At 44.7% G+C, this 20,904-nt stretch overlaps 1 protein-coding gene across 1 annotated transcript in view; it reads right to left on the bottom strand.

Moving 5' to 3' along the window:
• The window catches only part of LOC120940997 (lipoxygenase homology domain-containing protein 1-like), a 470,937-nt gene that overhangs the window by 215,256 nt on the left and 234,777 nt on the right, over positions 1-20,904 (bottom strand). Inside the window, exons 25-26 of the mRNA XM_040354208.1 lie at positions 13,114-13,277; positions 239-458 (exon numbers count right to left, since the gene is read on the bottom strand). Coding sequence (XP_040210142.1) covers positions 239-458; positions 13,114-13,277 — 384 coding nt within the window. The remainder of the gene's footprint in view (positions 1-238; positions 459-13,113; positions 13,278-20,904) is intronic.

Raw genomic sequence — 20,904 nt, 5'->3', positions numbered from 1 at the left:
CTCTGGTGTGTACGGGGCCTAAGACTTCAACAGCGATGGGCAAGAGTAGTTGCAAGTCAGTTTCCACTTCCCCCAATTTCAGTAATTCTTATTAATCTACCAATGTCTATGATATTAAACATGTCAACATTATTTGATAGTTTCCTTTATATTTTATTAAGTAAACATAAAAAATTATAATAATAAAAATGTTTGTAAACACATAAGAAAATAATATTGCATCTTTAGGAATACTTACATGGTAATGGATCATTTCCATCTATTGGCAGGAACAGTTCCCTCCATGTATCTCCATCATCTTTTTCCTCTCCAAGCCATCGATTTACAGGTAGGTGAAGTTCCAGATCTGAGGAAAGGTTCTGCAGTCTTATTTCCTCAAGATACCATTCTGGACTGTCTCCCGAATTGTCATGCCCAACTCGGATTTTAAATGGTTTTAACAAGTATTTAAAATTTACCTGAAAAAGGATCAAACTCACTGTAAGAAATCAGCATTTGTGGACATAAAAACCACACAGAAGTACAATATATTTATATATATATATATATATATATATATATATATATATATATATATATATATATATATATATATATTGTCACAAGTATTGGGATGCCTGCCTTTACACACACATGAACTGTAATGGCATCTTAGTCTTTAGGGTTCAATATTGAGTTGGCCCACCCTTTGCAGCTATAACAGGTTCAACTCTTCTGGGAAGGCTGTCCACAAGGTTTAGGTGTGTGTCTATGGGAATGTTTGACCATTATTCCAGAAGCGCATTTGTGAGGTCAGGCACTGATGTTGGACGAGAAGGCCTCGCTTGCAGTCTGTGCTTTTATTCATTCTAAAGGTGCTCTATCGGATTGAGGTAGGCCAGTCAAGTTCCTCCACCCAAACTCACTCATCCATGTCTTTATGGATATTACTTTGTGCACTGGTCCAAATCATTTGGTGGAGGGGGAGTATGGTGTGGGGTTGATTTTCTAAGGGGTTGGAACTCTTAAGGCATCAGCATATCAAGACATTTTGTACAGTTTCATGCTCCCAACTTTGTGGGAACAGTTTGAGGATGGCACCTTCCTGTTCCAGATTCAGGTAGCCCTGCGTAACATCTCCAATACGTTACGCCGCCGTAAATTAGGGCGCAAGTTCCGTATTCATAAAAAACTTGCGCCCTAAGTTACATCGGCGTAACGTATGTGGGCCGGCGTAAGCCCGCCTAATTCAAATGGGGATGATGTGGGCGTGTTTTATTTAAATTATTGTTGACCCCGCGCATCTTACGTTTTTTACGAACGGCGCATGCACCGTTCGTGAAATAATCCCAGTGCGCATGCTCGAAATTCTGCCGCAAATCGTCATTGCTTTCGATGTGAACGTAAATTACGTCCAGCCCTCTTTGCGAACGACTTACGCAAACAACGTAAAAAATTCAAAATTCGACGCGGGAACGACGTCCATTCTTCACATTGCGTACGCCTCATAGAAGCAGGAGCAACGTTACGCCGGAAAAGCCTTACGCAAACGATGTAAAAAATTTCGCCGGGCGCACGTACGTTTGTGAATCGGCATATCTAGGTAATTTGCATATTCTACGCCGAAAACGACGGAAACGCCACCTAGCGGCCAGCATAAATATGTACCCTAAGATACGACGGTGTAAGAGACTTATGCCAGTCGGATCTTAGCCTAATTTCGGCGTATCTTGCTTTCTGAATACAAAAAGCAGCTTTGAATTTACACGGCGTATCTATAGATACGCCGGCGTAAATTCTTGCTGAATCCGGTCCAGAGGGTCTAACCAAGGGGTCAGAGGAGCCCCAGCCAAAAGCCAAGAGACAGAGGGTTACACCGTGGGGTCAGACGTGTCCCAGCTAGCAGCCAGGAGACTGAAGGTCTCGTTCCAGATGTCAGGTTGGCTCCTATCGAGATGTCAAGAGAACCCCAATCCTTAGGCCAGAAGTGGCCAGCGCAGCAGGACGCTGATACTAAAGGCTAAGAGAGCCAAAGAGATCCAGGAGAGCTGGACAACACAGTCAGAGGGACTGGTAAGAGGGGCAGCGGTGCTACCAACAAGCGAGTGTATTTTCATTGCTTGAATTTTGTGTGGAAGAAACCCTTGCGTCGGCAACTAATGTGCATGTGAATTTTCCGTTTAGTAATAAAATAATTAAATAAATAATAAAAGTGGACTTCCATGCCCTAATATACAGTTTTGGACTAGCGCAACTCACTGTAAACACACCTACTGCTTGGGCCTCAACAAACATAGCAATAATTAGAGTGTGAGGTGCACAGACGCAGTAGTAGCTGGACACAAACTGCACTTTTTTCTGCAAAAGCTTTGCGGTGCTAGGCAGGACTGCAAGATCTTGCAAAGTGAGTGGCCTCAATTTAAGGTATTGGTGGGAACATAAAAAGGACAACTTCGCAAAAATCGAAATTATCCTTTAATGCCTAAAAAAAATCAGTCTGAGCATTTACTGTATTTAAACTTGTTTACAAGTTAAAAGGAACACAAATCTGTGGATGGGTGCAGCATGGTGTGGCTGCAATAACACAAACAGTCCGGGTGCAATTAGTAGAACTTGTATTGTAGTAAAGGCAAAACAATTCACATTCACAACAAACCCAATAGGAGACGGTCCAACCAGGAACACTCATGAATGCCATCAGTGTGTCTGTCTGGAGGGGCAGAATGTGGCCTGGCCGTCTCGTTCCCAAACGGGAAGATTTCAGAGGAGCTTGCGAGCCCTAAGGTTTCCCTCCTTGTCTGGAACCTTTCCCTACCACTAATACTGTCCCTGACATATGGGTAATCTGTCCCTACACTACCCACACGTGAATGTGTGCCAAACCCAGGGACCAGGGTCTTAAAAAGCATCCAATCAGATCACTTCCCAAGTGACTCAGGAGACCATAAAGGAACCATGTTCCTCATGACTTCCTCCCCCTTTGCATTGCTATTGCGGTTGAGTGCCACCGGCAGTGGGACAGCAGACAGCAACTGCTTACAAGTCTTTTCACTAAAGTACTCCAAACCACTGTGTTCCTTCTTAACACATAAACCATATGCATATCATCACTAATTATTTGCTTGGTTCTACCCTTATGTTAACCACTTGGAGCCCCGGCCATTGTAAGTTGACGGCCACAAGGTGGCTCTACAATGCCGGGAGGGCATCTATTGACGTCCTTGGATCCACTGGCCACTGGGGGGCACGTGTGCACCGCCGTGTCCCTGAGGTGCCAATGCACGTGCCTGGCAGCCGCGATGTCCGCCAGGTACCCGCAATCGGCCATTACACAGACAAGGACGTGGATCTCTGTGTGTAAACACAGAGATCCACGTCCTGTCAGGGAGAGGAGACCAATGCTGTGTCCCTTGTACATAGATTGGTCACCTCCCCCAGTCAGTCCCCTCCCCCCACAGTTAGAATCACTCTTAGGGAACACATTTAACCCCTAGTGTTAAACCCTTTCCTGCCAGTCACATTTATACAGTAATCAGTGCATATTTATAGCACTGTTCACTGTATAAATGTGAATGGTCCCAAAAATGTGCCAAAAGTGTCCGATGTGTCCGCCATAATGTCGCAGTCCCAATAAAAATCGCAGATCGCCGCCATTACTAGTAAAATAAAATAATGAAAAAAAGGTCATAATTCTGTCCCCTATTTTGTAGGCGCTATGGGCCAAATCCTCAGCCAGGCGGCGTAACTTAACTTTCAGCAGTTAAGTTACACTGACTTAAAGTTTTTACCTAAGTGCCTGATCCTCAAAGCACTTACGTAAAAATTTCAAGCAGTGTAAGTTAAGTGCCGCCGTCGTAAGGCGTTCCTCCTCTCCGGGGGGCGTTTACAATTTAAATGAGGCGCGCTCCCGCGCCGGCCGTACTGCGCATGCGCGTGACGTCATTTTCCCGACGTGCATCGCGCGAACGTAATTGACGCCGGGCGGCTTTGTGGATTGCGACGGGACACTAAAGTTACGACGGGTGAAAAAAAGACGCGCCGGGAAAACAAATAATTTTAAAAAAAAATGACAGCGTCGCTCGGCATGCATTCCTGAGGGAGAACTCCATGCCAATTTTCAATGAAAAAAACGGCATGGGTTCCCCCTCAGGAGCATACCAGGCCCTTAGGTCTGTTATGGGTTGTAAGGAGACCCCCCTCCGCCGCAAAATTGACGTAGGGGGTCCCCCTACAATCCATACCAGACCCGTATCCAAAGCACGCTACCCGGCCAGCCAGGAAGGGAGTGGGGACGAGCGAGCGCCCCCCCCCCTCCTGAGCCGTGCCAGGCCGCATGCCCTCAACATGGGGGGGTTGGGTGCTCTGGGGCAGGGGGGCGCACTGCGGGCCCCCCCACCCCAGAGCACCCTGTCCCCATGTTGATGAGGACAGGACCTCTTCCCGACAACCCTTGCCATTGGTTGTCGGGGTCTGCGGGCGGAGGCTTATCGGAATCTGGGAGTCCCCTTTAATAAGGGGGCCCCCAGATACCGGCCCCCCACCCTAAGTGAATGGATATGGGGTACATCGTACCCCTATCCATTCACCTGTAGGCAAAAAGTAAAAGTTAATAAACACACAACACAAGGCTTTTTAAAATATTTTATTATTCTGCTCCGGACGCCCCCCCTGTCTTCGTTATTAGCTCAATTACCAGGGGGGGCTTCTTCTTCCACTCTCCGGGGGTCTTCTCCGCTCTCCGGGGGTGTTCCGCTCTCCGGGGGGGGCTTCTCCGTACTCCGGGGGGCTTCTTCCATCTTCTCCCCTCTTCCGCTGTTGACTCGGCGAACCCCGGTTCTTCTGCAGCTCTCCGGTGCCTTCTTCTTCAGCGCTGGCTGCCTGCTATGTTTGTGTGTTAGCTCGATTTCAAACAGGCAGCCGGCGCGGTCTTCTGTGACGTCAGGGTCTTCTGGTCTTCTGTTCTTCCTATGTTGCCTCGTCGCCTCTTGTCGCTGTAATGATGGAAGCGCGCCTTGCATCACATTTATATAGGCATCGCCGTCCCATCATGCTCCGGTAGGTACCCACGTGGTGGGTGCCTACCCACGTGCACCCACCACGTGGGTACCTACCGGAGCATGATGGGACGGTGATGCCTATATAAATGTGATGCAAGGCGCGCTTCCATCATTACAGCGACAACCGGCGACGAGTCAACATCGGAAGAACAGAAGACCAGAAGACCCTGACGCCACAGAAGACCGCGCTGGCTGCCTGTTTGAAATCGAGCTAACACACAAACATAGCAGGCAGCCAGCGCTGAAGAAGAAGGCACCGGAGAGCTGCAGAAGAACCGGGGTTCGCCGAGTCAAGAGCGGAAGAGGGGAGAAGATGGAAGAAGCCCCCCGGAGTCCGGAGAAGCCCCCCCGGAGAGCGGAGAAGACCCCCGGAGAGCGGAGAAGACCCCCGGAGAGCGGAAGAAGAAGCCCCCCCTGGAAATAGAGCTAATAACGAAGACAGGGGGGGCATCCGGAGCAGAATAATAAAATATTTTAAAAAGCCTTGTGTTGTGTGTTTACTACATTTTACTTTTTGCCTCCAGGTGAATGGATAGGGGTACGATGTACCCCATATCCATTCACTTAGGGTGGGGGCCGGTATCTGGGGGCCCCCTTATTTGAGGGGACTCCCAGATTCCGATAAGCCTCCGCCCGCAGACCCCGACAACCAATGGCAAGGGTTGTCGGGAAGAGGTCCTGTCCTCATCAACATGGGGACAGGGTGCTCTGGGGTGGGGGGGCCCGCAGTGCGCCCCCCTGCCCCAGAGCACCCAACCCCCCCATGTTGAGGGCATGCGGCCTGGCACGGCTCAGGAGGGGGGGGGGACGCTCGCTCGTCCCCACTCCCATTCCTGGCCGGCCGGGTAGCGTGCTTTGGATACGGGTCTGGTATGGATTGTAGGGGGACCCCCTACGTCAATTTTGCGGCGGAGGGGGGTCTCCTTACAACCCATAACAGACCTAAGGGCCTGGTATGCTCCTGAGGGGGAACCCATGCCGTTTTTTTCATTGAAAATTGGCATGGAGTTCTCCCTCGGGAATGCATACCAAATGCCGTCGCTTGAATGGGCCTTTACAAGGTGTGACTAACTTTACACTTTGTAAAAGCAGCCCTAGTTTTACACCAGGCAAACTAACACTTACGGCGTAAAAACTAGGTACAAAAGCTTTGAGGATCGCCCTAAGTGCTAATTTGCATACTAACAGAGGCATTTCGACTCGAAATGCCCCCAGTGGCGGATGCGGTACTGCATCCTAAGATCCGGCAGTGTAAGTCCCTTACAGATGTCGGATCTTCTGCCTAACTTAGGAAAACTGCTTCTGAGGATCAGTTCCAAAGTTAGAACCAGAGATACGACGGCTTACGCCGGAGTATCTCTTTTGTGGATATGGCCCTATAACTTTTGCGCAAACCAATCACTGTACGCTTTTTGCAATTTTTTTTTACCAAAAATTAGTAGAAGAATACATATCGACCTAAACTGAGAAAAAAAAATAAAGCAAGTGGTTAAAATTGGAAAAACACTTTGTCATCAGGATTTGTGTTATAAGTAATATCTTAAAAAAGGCATATGGCACTTTATGAAAATGAAAGGAGAAGTGGAGCCTTTTCCCTTTCCATCTTTCAATCGGAACTATTTTGTTGTTATGGGAAACAGGTTCAACTTTACTTACTTTTCATAAGTCAGTCCTGTTGAAAGGAAATACAACGCAATCGAAAAAATCTTGACATAACTGTACCACAGAAAAAAATAAATTTTAAAATACATATCATATTCCAAGAGTCTTTTGAGGTACTTCTCATTACACATCTCACTCTTGTACACTTTATTGAGGATTTAATATTACTTACGGGATTGTACATATAATCTTCATTGAGGCTTAGAGGTGAGAGATGTCTGCTTTGGGACTATATGCTAGTCTGTATCTATGAGCAAGCAATCCTAAAGGATACACCCTCTGTTCCTACACTTTTCTTATATATCTCTCTGTGTATATACAATGTCTTATTACTGCTTAGTTTTTATCAGTTTGCAGACTTTGCCAATGCAAACCATTCTTGAAATATATATTGAGGCTGTCATTCAAGCCTTTTTGGTGTGCATGCTTACCCTAGGTCAGTGATTTGAAAAGTATTAAAGCCTGTGCGTTTCACTTTGCAATTCTATTGAGCCACTGTTGAGATTCCAACACCCCTCCCACACTGAAACATTTTTCTGAAAGAAACATTAGGCTTCCATTGATGACTGCTCATTCTTTGAATCGATGACACAGAACAAGTATGTAGATAAGGAGTTCTGACCTAAACCTAAATTTTGAGCTCAAAAAGTCTATCAAACTGGGTAAAAAGGAAACTAAAACTGCAACACTCATCTTCGGTCTAAGTGTGTTTGTTTAGGCACTAATACACTGCCCAACAAGAATTATCTTGCCTTTGTGGCTGTGCATGGTGAAGAGATGAGCTTGGGCGTATTATTTGGATATATATATATATATATATATATATATATATATATATATATATATTTTTTTTTTGGCCCCCAACGAATCCCAGAGCGCTGCTCAGGACTATGGATTAACCATATGGATTAACCCCGGCGTGTTATCTGAATATACAGTATTTATCGGCGTACAATACGCAAAGGGGTATAACACGCACCTTCATTTTAAGAGGGACATTTCAGGGAAAAAGTAAGGGTCACAGTCCATCAGTGCAGCCTGATCAGTGCCCATCAGCAGCCTCTCCATTACCAATCTGCAGCCTCACCATTGCCAATTAATGCAGCCTGCACATTGCCCATCAGAGCCTCACTATTGCCCATTTATGCAGCCTGTACAGTGCCCATCAGCAGCCTCTCCATTGCAAATTAATGCAGCCTGCACAGTACCCAGCAGCAGCCTCACCATTGCAAAATAATGCAGCCTGCACAGTGCCCATCAGCAGTCTCTCCATTGCCCATCTGCAACCTCACCATTGCTCATTAATGCAGCCTGCAAATTGCACATCGGCAGCCTCACCATTGCCAAATAATGCAGCCTGCACAGCTGTGCCCATCAGCAGCCTCTCCATTGTAAATTAATGCAACCTGCACAGTGCCCATCAGCAGCCTCTCCATTGCAAATTAATGCAGCCTGCACAGTGCCCATCAGCAGCCTCTCCATTGGCCATTAATGCAACCTTACCCTTGTAAATTAATGCCACCTGCACATATGCAGCCTCATCAGTGCTGGATTACGAAGCGCCGCAATCTCCGATCAGCCACATACAGTCCCGCCTGTGATAGACACAACAGTGGTCTAATCCCAAACCAAGAGGTGGGACTGTGTGTGGCTGATCGCCGGGTACACATCCGGAGGCGCCCGCCCCCTCCTTCCACTTAGAGAAAGTAGGAATCAGCGCATATATCTTTTGTGGCCCCCACGGCGCTCAGGGATTCCTTGGGGGCCACAAAAGATATATATTGCCTAATTACCAGTGGGTCCGTTTGACACTGGAACGCTGGCCAGACTTCGGACATGCCTGGTTTAAACTGACACACTCTTCCATTTATATACCTGTTACTAGGGATGAGCTGCGGTTCAACTCAAAAGTCGGGTGTTCGTTTGTTCTAAATTGAACCTAACATATGGGGCATTTGTGTGAAAATAGAGTGCCACAGAATGCCCCATAATGCACTGCGAGATTGCAGTGCATTGATGTATGATGATTGGCCAAAGCATGCACCGAACCTGCATGCTTTGGCCAATCACAGCGTGCTCTGCTGAGAGAGCCATAATTGGCCAAAGGCAGGGTGCCTTTGGCCAACCATGGCTCAGGGGGACTAAGTCTGGCCAATCAGTGGGGGTTGATCGCCTCGCTGTGCATGCTGGGGAGGGGTATTTAGGGGGCAGACGCTGGTTTGGGGTCGTCATGGCCGTCATCTGCCTGGGCAGTCGTCCCACCACCCCTGTGTGTGGCCCTCCTGGCCAAGGTGTGTGTTGCAGTGTTCCTGGCTTCCGGGACCACGTTGGTCCGGAGCAAATAATATGCTTTGTGGGCTCAGTGGGTAGACTGAGTCTGCGTTGCAGAGTCGTCCTGTGCTGTCCGTCCCATGGGAGGAAGCCGACCAATGAAGAACCTGTCTGGGGAAATACCGAGCATGAGGCTGGTATCTCAGGAGAGGCCTACTGCTTCATCGAAGGACACATTGTTTCTGAGAGGCTGGACGAAGGTTGCCTATCAGTCCTGAAAAAGCTGTTCAAGGGAGATCCGGGTGCTAAATCCAGTGTTGAGAAGGATTTTGGACCAAGAATATCTCCACCTTTGGGAAGGTCTGTGGCAGAGACTTTGCTAAAGTTCCGAGTGACACTCTGGCTGCTAGGCCGGTGGGAGCGGCCTATCCAGATGCACTATACGCACTCTGGCTAGAGTGGCGACAAAAGTTGCCGTTAGAAGGATTTATATAACACAGTGTATTGAAATGGTTAAGGGGAACCCTGCGCCAAAATGTAAAAAAAATGGCGTTGGGGTTCCCCCAAAATCCATACCAGGCTTTTCTGGGCTGATATGGATTTTAAGAGAAATCCTGCACCAAAATAAAAAAAAAGCGTGGGGTCCCCCCCAAAATCCATACCAGACCCTTATTCAATCATGCAACCTGGCAGGAAACGAGAGAGTACCCCCCCTCCTGAACCGTACCAAGTCACATGCCCTTAACATGGGGAGGGTGCATTGGGGTCCCCCAAAGCACCTCATCCTTATGTTGATGAGAACAAGGGCCACATCCCCACAACCCTTGCCCAGTGACCAGGTGACCCCGCCCCCTTCTAACATTATGTGACATCAGGGCCCCGTCCTTGGCTATATAACAGTTGTCAAAGAGAAAAGACAGCAATCTCAGCTAATGAGCTAATATGCGGTGCATACTAGCTCATTACGCCTTTTGCCTTGCAAGTGACAAAAAAAGAATTTAATGGGACTAAACAACCGCTTTAATGCTCCACACATTTTGTAAAAGCAAGAAGTATGGATATCTTTTTTTATCTGTTTCTTGGTGGTCATCTGTCCTCACAGTTCTATGATCTGGGCAGCTGATGTGGCTAGTGGGAGGAGACCTGGACAATGCACACAGAATTGGCATTGGTGGGGTGAGGTCACTGCTCACTGTTGCCATCCAGGACCCAGCGCTGTGTGGTCATGTGAACGACAGCGAACTAAAAAAAAAAGAAGGTATTTACACTGCTTATTATTGGCCATTAGTAAATGCAGAGGGGGGACAACATTTAAAGCTTATTAAATACAGAGCCTTTCCTTATTTTTTAAGTTAAAATACAAGCTAAAGTCTACTGAATTATAATAATATCAATAATTGTAAATATTCAGGTGCTCCTTTGCAATTTAACAGCTTTCATTCCTTGATCTATAATTTGGACATGTCACTAGCCCTTAATATAAGCACTTACTGATGCATCAAATGTGATGAAGAATGATGGAGACAGCAATGAAAATACAAAGAGAAAATCTCCTGCGGGGATCACATCGTAGGTGACGGTACTGGCAGCCAAAACTGAAGCCACACATAAAACATAACGCCATACAGTAAATTAAATCAGCCTTTCCAATTACTTTCCTGAAAGATTTCATTTTAGGCAATGTGTAAAAACTGATCTCAGTTTTAACAGAAGCTGGTTAAATTCAAATACATTATCTGCCGTGACATTATTCTGTGGCCTAAGGTGAGAGCGGATGTATGGATAAAACAATGTAAAGGGTTTCTAGGGAGGGAAAATGAAAGACATATAGACATCCTTATGGTAACATCTTACTCTAAATGAATGTGAACAAGAGAGAGACATAGGAAACCCAAAGGTTACTACAATGTACATGTTTTTACATTTTTTATATTGTGAGCTTAGTTATCCGAGGAGTGTGATTTCAAAGAAGCATTTACTTCCTTTAGATCATTTTTGATTTGATGTGATTTTATATGACAGTAATATGAATTTTTAAAGCACTTGGCAATATCTATCGACCAGTAGCCCATAACAGGTCATTTTGATTATTTTCCTTGCTACTCTAAATTGATAAATGTTAAGATCTGACTGCTTGTAAAGATGTACTGCAGTTTATAAACTATAAATAATCTTACTAAAGTTGACCTGTCATCGTTGCTTCCCTGCCCCCTTAAAACTTTGGGATTCCTTGGCAGCTGATCAATTGAATGCCTGTAGGATCTCAGAGCAGTTGATTTTGCAGTAAACTTTTTAGGTGGGAAGGTAACTGTGACGGGAGTCACTTTGGGCGGGGGGCCTGTGGATCCCAGAATCTCCTGGAGAGGTTGGGAAACCCTTGTTTAAGCTCCTGAGTCCCCACACACATCCTATGTCTTAGTTACCCTATGTCTATTAGGGGCACAGGGTGACCAAGAACCCCAGTCGTGTCTGTACTAATAGGACTCACTGTAAAACCACACTTGAATGTTGTATATATATATATTATATATAATTATATATATTGTATATTTTCTCATACTACGTTGTGCTCTCTGCTGGTTAGTGTCTGTATTCCATTGTTCTATTGTTTGTGTTTGCCCTGTGAGCAAAGTATTATGGGATGTATGTCTATGTGGTTTAGCTGTGGGGGGGTAATTCCTCCAGCAGCCCCTCCCAAAGACAGTCTACTACTGGATAGTTGATAGCACTCAAGTGGAGTGTGGGATGTTTTGTTACAGTAACATTTGAAAAACAAAGATCCACTTGGTAACTTTTAATTTTTTCTTAAATTTTTTTAAAATTAGTCTTTTACACTTTTCCTTGTCTTCAAACACTGAACATACCCAACCATCTTAGCAATGAGACCATATCAAAAATGTCTTATGAGAAAATTCATAAAATCTTTTTAATTTTCTTGTTCTATCAATTGTTAGCTAATTTGTAGGTCTAATCACGCAGCAGCTTATTTTTTGCACACAATGGGCCAGATTCACGTAGCGCAGCGGATCTATAGATCCGCTCGTTCTACGTGAATTAAGATCCGCTCCCGCAAGTTTAGGAGGCAAGTGGCTAATTCACAAACAACTTACCTCCAAACTTGCGACAGCGGATCCTAAATCCCCCGGCGGAATTCAAATTCCGCGGCTAGGGGAGTGTACTATTTAAATCAGGCGAGTTCCTGCGCCGATTTAAATTGTGCAGGCGCCGTCCGCGAAATTTCCCGGCATGCATTGCTCCCAATGACGTCGCTAGGACGTCAGTGGTTGCGACGCTTACGTAAACGACGTCCGTCCGTATTCGAGAACAACTTACGCAAACGACGTTAAAAAATTTAAATTCGACGCGGGAACATCGGCTATACTTAACATTGGCTGCGCCTGATAAAAGAAGGGGTAAGTATACGACGGAAAACCGCTACGGAAACGACGTAAGAACACTGCGACGGGTCCGCGTACGTTCGTGAATTTGCGTATCTCGCTGATTTACATATTATTTATCGTAAATCAGCGGGAACGCCCCCGGCGCCATTTTTAAATTGAAAAAAAGATCCGACAGTGTAACACATTGTAACACTGTCGGATCTAGCCCTATCTATGCATATCTGATTCTATGAATCAGGCGCATAGATAGGACCAGTTTACGTCAGAGATACGATGGTGTATCTGTAGATACACCGTCGTATCTCTTTGTGAATCTGGCCCAAGATATATATATATATATATATATATATATATATATATATATATATATATATATATATATATATATATATATATATAAAACCACTAACATCCAGGCAAAGTAGCTGTAGCATGATAATACCTGGGAATAAATAAGGTTTATTAATTAGAGATCTTTGAAAAAAGGCCACAGAAATAAGAAATACGATAGGTACACACTACATGCACTATATGTGGTGATGAACTGTAAGGTGTTTACTATACTTTAATACACTTTTTTTATAAACTTTATAAGCTGGGATGCAGAAAAAAAATGTGTCTGTACAACGTTTTAAAATGATGAGAAATAATTATTGCCTAATTTTTATCCAGATTGATAGCCATCTGTTTATGTTAATGTGGTAATTACAGTATTGTAAAAGAACACTTTGCTAGCTGCATACCTGGAATGTATCTGCGCTATTCACATTGAACAGCTGATGACTCCCTGATCCCAGCACAATGGGACCAGAATTGGACCCTTCACCATAGACATAAAGGGACACTGTGGCATCAGTTCCTGCGTTCGGGAGATTACCGGTCACAACAGTGATTTTCCAATCTCCGTCTGCAATGAGAATAAGAGCAGAAATAGAATTATTAGCAGAAAATATAAGTATTATATAATAATGAATGGAAATAAGAGGTGTCACCTGACTGTTCACACATTATGCAGTTATTTATACAGTACCCATATGCACACTATTTAAACTCTGTTTTCAGTGGTAAGATATGTTGCATTAAAAATTAAACTGTGCTATGAGGCTAACTCTGTCCTTGTCATCAGTGGGCCTATGATGCACACTGTATTAATGGTCACTGCATCACAATTAGAATCAACAATCATTTTTTGCTGTTGATATTATCATATTAAGCGCAAAAGGGCCAGATTCACAAAGGAGATACGACGGAGTATCTCAGATACTCCGTCGTATCTCTCAGAGTATCTATGCGACTGATTCATAGAATCAGTTACGCATAGATAGCCCTAAGATCCGACAGGTGTAATTGTTTTACACCGTCAGATCTTAGGATGCAGTACCGCGGCTGCTGCTGGGGGGAGTTTGCGTCGTATTCCAGCGTCGGGTATGCAAATTAGCAGTTACGGCAATCCACAACGGATTTTCGCGTTCGGTACGTCGTGGCTAGTATAGTTTCCGGTCGCAATTTTAGGCGTCGTTTGACCTGCCCTAACTTTAGACAGCACACGTATGTGCTGTTTAAAGTATGGCCGTCGTTCCCGCATCGAAATTAAAAAAAAAAATGTTGTCTTGCGTAAAACGTCCGGGAATATGAAAGTACGCTACGCACGTCGCACGTCGTCGCCGTTCGAAAAAATTACGTCACTTCGCGCAAAGCACGGCGGGAATTTCGAAACGGAGAATGCGCAGTAGGTCCGGCGCGGGTGCGCGCCTAATTTAAATGGCAGTCACAAAATATTCCAACTGCACACCTTCCAGGACAATGGCCAATAAGTAAAAGGGTGCTGAAACGATCACCAGCTGGGAACCGGAAAGCAAATCATGTACACATATTCGCCAGCACACCAAGGATCATTGAAAAAACGTCCAAAAATTTAATGCATAATAGCGATCCAAAAAGAAACGTTTCGAGGTCACGCAGGACCTCTTCGTCAGGCAAAAGATGCCTGACGAAGAGGTCCTGCGTGACCTCGAAACTTTGCTTTTTGGATCGCTATTATGCATTAAATTTTTGGACGTTTTTTCAATGATCCTTGGTGTGCTGGCGAATATGTGTACATAATTTAAATGGCACATGCCCATTTGAATTGGCCTGCCTTGCGCTGGAGGCCGCGGGCGTAGGTTTTCATCGCAAGTGCTTGGTGAATCAGGCACTTGCGGTGGAAAATTGCGGCGGTGTAACTTATCTAGGATAAGTTACGCCGCCGCGATTCTACGTGAATCTGGCCCTATATTTCTGGCACATCAACAGTTTTTTTTCTGTTCTTACATTGTGCTAAAAGGGATAAACATGGGGAAATGTGCATGTATTCCAGAAATGTACTAAATATGTTTTTTCATTTAGCACATGTAATATGAAGTTTGAATCCCGAAATCTCTCAGTTACAAAAAGACACAGCTCTTGGCTCTTATCTCAGTGCACAACTGTCTATTTTATCTGTACAAGCAACAAAGTTTACCATCAGCTTTTGAGGCTCTGATTTATTTGGTGTATTTCAAATGGAAGTTGGATAAGCCCCTACATTACAAAGGTGTTTGTTTAAGACAGAATGGGACTGTGAATAGCCAGTTTTAGCATGTCTGCTGCTGTACATGAGACTGAGCCATTATAATATAAAAATACACTTCAGGCAGGCATTCTGGCCATATTCTTGAAAGTTTTTTTTTTCCTGAGAAAATAACAACAGTTACATTATATACACTGCAAGAATTTTAGCAAACATTATTGCAGATTCCTACCTGGTTCTGTTCTTTGGATAACATGCCAGGCAATTGAACTAACTTTCATGTAAGATTGCTATGCCTATGATCGCCCAATCATTCAAAGTGAAAAAACAAAGACCTGCACCCCTCCAGATATACAGCACCCTTGACATACAGCTCACGTGTCTTTTGATGAATTTATAAAGAAACATTTTAAGTCACTCTGTTTACTTAGAAATGCGGTCAAAAACATGGTAAGGCTGGGTTCACACTACGGTTTTCCCGTCCGTCAGCCGCATACGATTTATATGGAAAACCGTATGCGGCTGAAACGGACGGGAACGTATGGAACCGCACACATGTGCGTTTTCCATTAACATCAATGTTAAAGGAAAACGTATGCGTTTGCCATACTGTTTTAAAAACGACCGCAAAACCGTGGTTGAACACGGTTTTGCGGACGTTTAAAAAACGTTTTGCCAGCAAATCGTACGCACCTGGATGCATCTGAGTGCATACGATTTGCAATGCATTCTCTATCTATACGTTTTCCCGTCCGGGCCCGTACGTTTTCAATACTGAAATCGTATGCGGCTGACGGACGGGAAAACCGTAGTGTGAACCCAGCCTAACATAGCAATAGGCCATTCATTCTTTAGAAGCTATAGGCACAGCTTGTTATTCCCAAGAGCATAACTGTCTATTGACCTTTGTGGGAACATATTGGTCCTGCAGCACGTATTCATGTCCCTCTGACAGCCTTACACACATATGCTTGCTCCATTATATATACAGACCCCGTTCCCCAACAACATATACTGTATAAGGGCAGCACAGTGGCTAACTGTTTGACACTTCTACCAAGCAGCACAATGGTCGTTGGTTTGAATCCCAATTATGGCACTACCTACACAGAATTTGCATGTTCTCACTGTGTTTAGATGGGTTTCCTCTGGGTGCGCTGATTTCCCCCCACACTTCAAAGACATGCTGGGAGGTTAATTGGTTCCTGCATAAATGGGCCCATTTATCTTTGTGAATTAATGTGAGTTAGGGATCATAGATTGCAAGCTCCTTGAGGTCAGGGAATATAAAATATATTTGTAGCTATAAAAGCACTTGTAATAAATTAATAAATAATATTTATGTATACTGTATACAGGGCTCAAAATGTAAAGTCCTGAGCTACTAGCCAGGCCTCAAGGCGTACTCGTCACCAGTTGCCCCACCCAACACCTACCATATCCCGCCCCCAATCCCGCCCCTAGACACGCCCTCATAAATCTCATGAAATGGCACTTAAATGTTTTATGCAGAATTAAGTTATAAAAATAAATATTAACAACAACTTTATCAGTGCCCAAAAATGCAGCCTGCCCATGTCTACCATTGCAGCATGTGTCCCCAGTGCAGCAAAATGTCCCCATTTTGCAGCCAGAGTTCCCCCACCACATTGCAGCCAGAGTTCCCCCACAATTGCAGCCAGAGTTCCCCCACAATTGCAGCCAGGAGTCCCCCTCACATTGCAGCCAAAAGTCCCCCCACATTGCAGCCAAAAGTTCCCCCACAATTGCAGCCAGGAGTCCCCCCACATTACAGCCAAAAGTCCCCCCACATTGCAGCCAAAAGTCCCCCCACATTGCAGCCAGGAGTTCCCCCCACATTGCAGCCAGGAGTTCCGCCCACATTGCAGCCAGGAGTTCCGCCCACATTGCAGCCAGGAGTTCCCCCCACATTACAGCCAGGAGTTCCCCCCACATTGCAGCCAGGATTCCCCCCACATTGCAGCCAGGAGGTCCCCCCACATTACAGCCAGGAGTTCCCCCAACATTGCAGCCAGGAGTTCCCCCCACATTGCAGCCAGGAGTTCCCCCCACATTGCAGCCAGGAGTTCCCCCCACATTACAGCCAGGAGGTCCCCCCACATTACAGCCAGGAGTTCCCCCCACATTGCAGCCAGAAGTTCCCCCCACATTGCAGCCAGGAGTTCCCCCCACATTACAGCCAGGAGGTCCCCCCACATTACAGCCAGGAGTCCCCCCCACATTGCAGCCAGGAGTTCCCCCCACATTGCAGCCAGGAGTTCCCCCCACATTGCAGCCAGGAGTTCCCCCCACATTACAGCCAGGAGTTCCCCCCACATTACAGCCTACCTGTGCTGAGTAGGAGAGGAGCCAGAGCCGAGCCACCGCCGCCGCCTGTTTGTTAATAGCGCAGGGAACATTACAGCTTTCAAATCAATAGCCGCCGCCGCGAGCGTCATATACAACCCCTCCCCCTTGTCCGAAAACCTTTGATAGACAGGTCACCCATCCAATCCTGGGATGGGTGATCTCTCTATGAAAAAAGTGCCCGGAAAAGGGGGAGGCGCTGTATATGACATGCACGGCGGGGAACACAGCTATTGAATTGATGCTGTAATGTTCCCCGCGCTATTAACAAACAGGTGGCGGCACAACTCTCCTCTGCTTGCTCGCCCCCCCCTGCTCCCAGGCAGCACACACTCACCAGCCCTCAAAATTTACTCGCAAAATGCGAGCAGGCGAGTAAAATTTTGAGGGCTGCTGTATACACGCACATGTCCTGTATATATTCATATATTTATATATATATATACGTACAGTCAGGTCCATGAATATTGGGACATCGATACAATTCTAATCTTTTTGGCTCTATACACCACCACAATGGATTTGAAACAAAACAAACAAGATGTGCTTTTGCTGTAGACTTTCAGCTTTAATTTGAGGATATTTACATCCAAATCAGGTGAACAGTGTAGGAATTACAAAAGTTTGTATATGTTCCTCCCACTTTTTAAGGGACCAAAAGAAATGGGACAGATTAACAATCATAAATCAAACTTTCACGTTTTAATCAGGGGTCAAGTCCTGGGGAAAAAAGTGTGGGAACTCCCACCCAAGATCCACTCCCCCTGCAAAAAAAAAAATGATACGCTCATATGCATAATTACTAAACCACATTTTTTTTTCCGATCCATTGTACCTTAGTAATCCTTTATGCTACTGGCCGCTTCCTGTATATGGATTCATTGGGTAGTCGAAGAAGTGACGGAATACCCGCACACTACCCCATGAATCCATATACAGGAAGCGGCCAGTAACATAAAAGATTACTAAGGTACGCCTGCCCCTGACAGTGACTCGAGCTGGGCATCGCCGATTATTGAAGGATTGGCTCAGGCGGCTCGGCTGCTCTAGTCCTGCAAAGGGAACTGCGTTCCTGCTGTGAAAAAAGTGCAGGAACTCCGTTCCCACGTGTTCCCACAGGACTTAAGCCCTGGTTTTAATACCTGGTTGCAAATCCTTTGCAGTCAATTATAGCTTGAAGTCTAGAATGCATAGACATCACCAGATGCTGGGTTTCATCCCTGGTGATGCTCTGCCAGGCCTCTACTGCAACTGTCTTCAGTTTCTGCTTGTTCTTGGGGCATTTTGCCTTCAGTTTTGTTTTCAGCAAGTGAAATGCATGCTCAATCGGATTCAGGTCAGGTGAATGACTTGGCCATTGCATAACATTACACTTCTTTTCCTTAAAAAACTCTTTGGTTGCTTTCGCAGTATGCTTCGGGTCATTGTCCATTTGCACTGGGAAGCGTTGTCCAATGTGTTCTGAAGCATTTGGCTGAATATGAGCAGATAATATTGCCCAAAACACTTCAGAATTCATCCTGCTGCTTTTGTCAGCAGTCACATAATCAATACAAGAGAACCAGTTTCATTGGCAGCCATACATGCCCATGCCACTACCATCACCATGCTTCACTGATGAGGTGGTATGCTTTGGATCATGAGCAGTTCCTTTCCTTCTCCATACTCTTCTCTTCCCATCACTCTGGTACAAGTTGATCTTGGCCTCATCTATCTATAGAACTGTGAAGGCTTTTTTAGATGTTGTTTGGCAAACTCTAATCTGACCTTCCTGTTTTTGAGGCTCACCAATGGTTTACACCTTGTGGTGAACCCTCTGTATTCACTCTGATGAAGTCTTCTCTTGATTTTTGACTTTGACACACATACACCGTCACCTACCTCATGGAGAGTGTTCTTGATCTGGTTCTTGATCTGTTCTTGATCTGTTCTTGATCTGTGTTTTCTTCACCAGGGAAAGAATTCTTCGGTCATCCACCACAGTTGTTTTCCGTGGTCTTCCGGGTCTTTTGGTGTTGCTGAGCTCACTGATGCATTATTTCTTTGTAAGGATGTTCCAAACAGTTGATTTGACCACACCTAATGTTTTTGCTATCTCTCTGGTGTTTTTTTTTTTTCAGCCTAATGATGGCTTGCTTCACTGATAGTGACAGATCTTTGGATCTCATATTGAGAATTGACAGCAACAGATTCCAAATGCAAATAACACACTTGAAATGAACTCTGGACCCTTTATCTGCTCCTTGTAAATGGGATAATGAGGGTCCCTTAAAAAGTGGGAGGCACATATACAAACTGTTGTAATTCCTACACCGTTTACATGATCTGGATGTAAATAACCTAAAATTAAAGCTGAAAGGAAAGTCTGCCGTTAAAGCACATCTTGTTCGTTTCATTTCAAATCCATTGTGGTGGTGTATAGAGCCAAAAAGATTAGAATTGTGTCGATGTCCCAATATTTATGGACCTGACTATATATATATATATATATATATATATATATATATATGTATGTATATACAGTTATCCCCCCCCCCCATTGTACTGTATACAGTCCTCTCCAAATATATTTACAGTATTCTCCCCCAACAACAACAACCATGTGTACAGTTTTCTACTCCCACAACAGTCACATATATATTTCATTTTTCATTTCACTATTATTATACGCTGTAATGAGTTTAAGGTATAGTCAATTAGATTGTAAGCTCCCAGGAGAAGGGCCCCTCTTAACCCTTGTATTGAATTGTATTGTTGCTGTATTGTCTCCCTTTATATTGTATAGCCCTGCACAAACTGTTGGCGCTCTATAAATCCTGTATAATAATAATAGTGTTTAAATAATGGGAGAATATGGTCTAGAAAAAACAACGTTTTTTCCAATCCGATCATTAAAATGGCCTTGCCTACACACGATCGTGGAAAAAAAATGCTCTAGCAAAGCGTGGTGATGTACAACACGTATAAAGGGGAAGTTCCATGCGGATGGCGCCACCCTTTGGGCTGCTTTTGCTGATTTTGTGTTAGTAAACGACGATTCGCGCTTTTCAGTCTGTTACAGCGTGATGAATGTGCTTACTCTATTACGAACGGTAGTTTTACCAGAACGAGCGTTCCCATCTCATAACTTGCTTCTGAGTATGCACGTTTTTTTCACGTCGTTAAAACCCACACACGACCATTTTTTACGACGTTAAAAACGACAACGTTAAAAATGTCGTGAAAAATTAGAGCATGTTCGAAAAAATTTTAATGCCCATTTTTTACATCGTGAAAAATGCTTGGGAGTCCACACACGATCGTTTTTAATGACTTTCAAAAAATACATTTTTTACAACCCGAAAAATGGTTGTGTGTATGCAGCATTTCTCATTAAAAACAACTCAGTCCCATCTTGATGGTTGTTAAGAGAAAGGCAGAGCAATTGCATTAAGCCACTGTGAGCTCCTTTTGGTGGTAAATATGCAAATATGTACATTTATTATAATAACAAACATACAGATGAGTAATTTAGCTAAAAGGGCATATAAAAAAAAGTTAATTTAAAGTAAGCATTGCAATAATAACATACTGTGTTTCCCCGAAAATAAGCCCTACCCCGAAAGTAAGACCTAGTGCA

This window comes from Rana temporaria, chromosome 5 (genome assembly GCF_905171775.1).
Source record: "Rana temporaria chromosome 5, aRanTem1.1, whole genome shotgun sequence".
Lineage (NCBI taxonomy): Eukaryota > Metazoa > Chordata > Amphibia > Anura > Ranidae > Rana > Rana temporaria.
The sequence above is the reverse complement of the archived record's forward strand: the minus strand, read 5'-3'. Positions and strand labels throughout refer to the sequence as shown.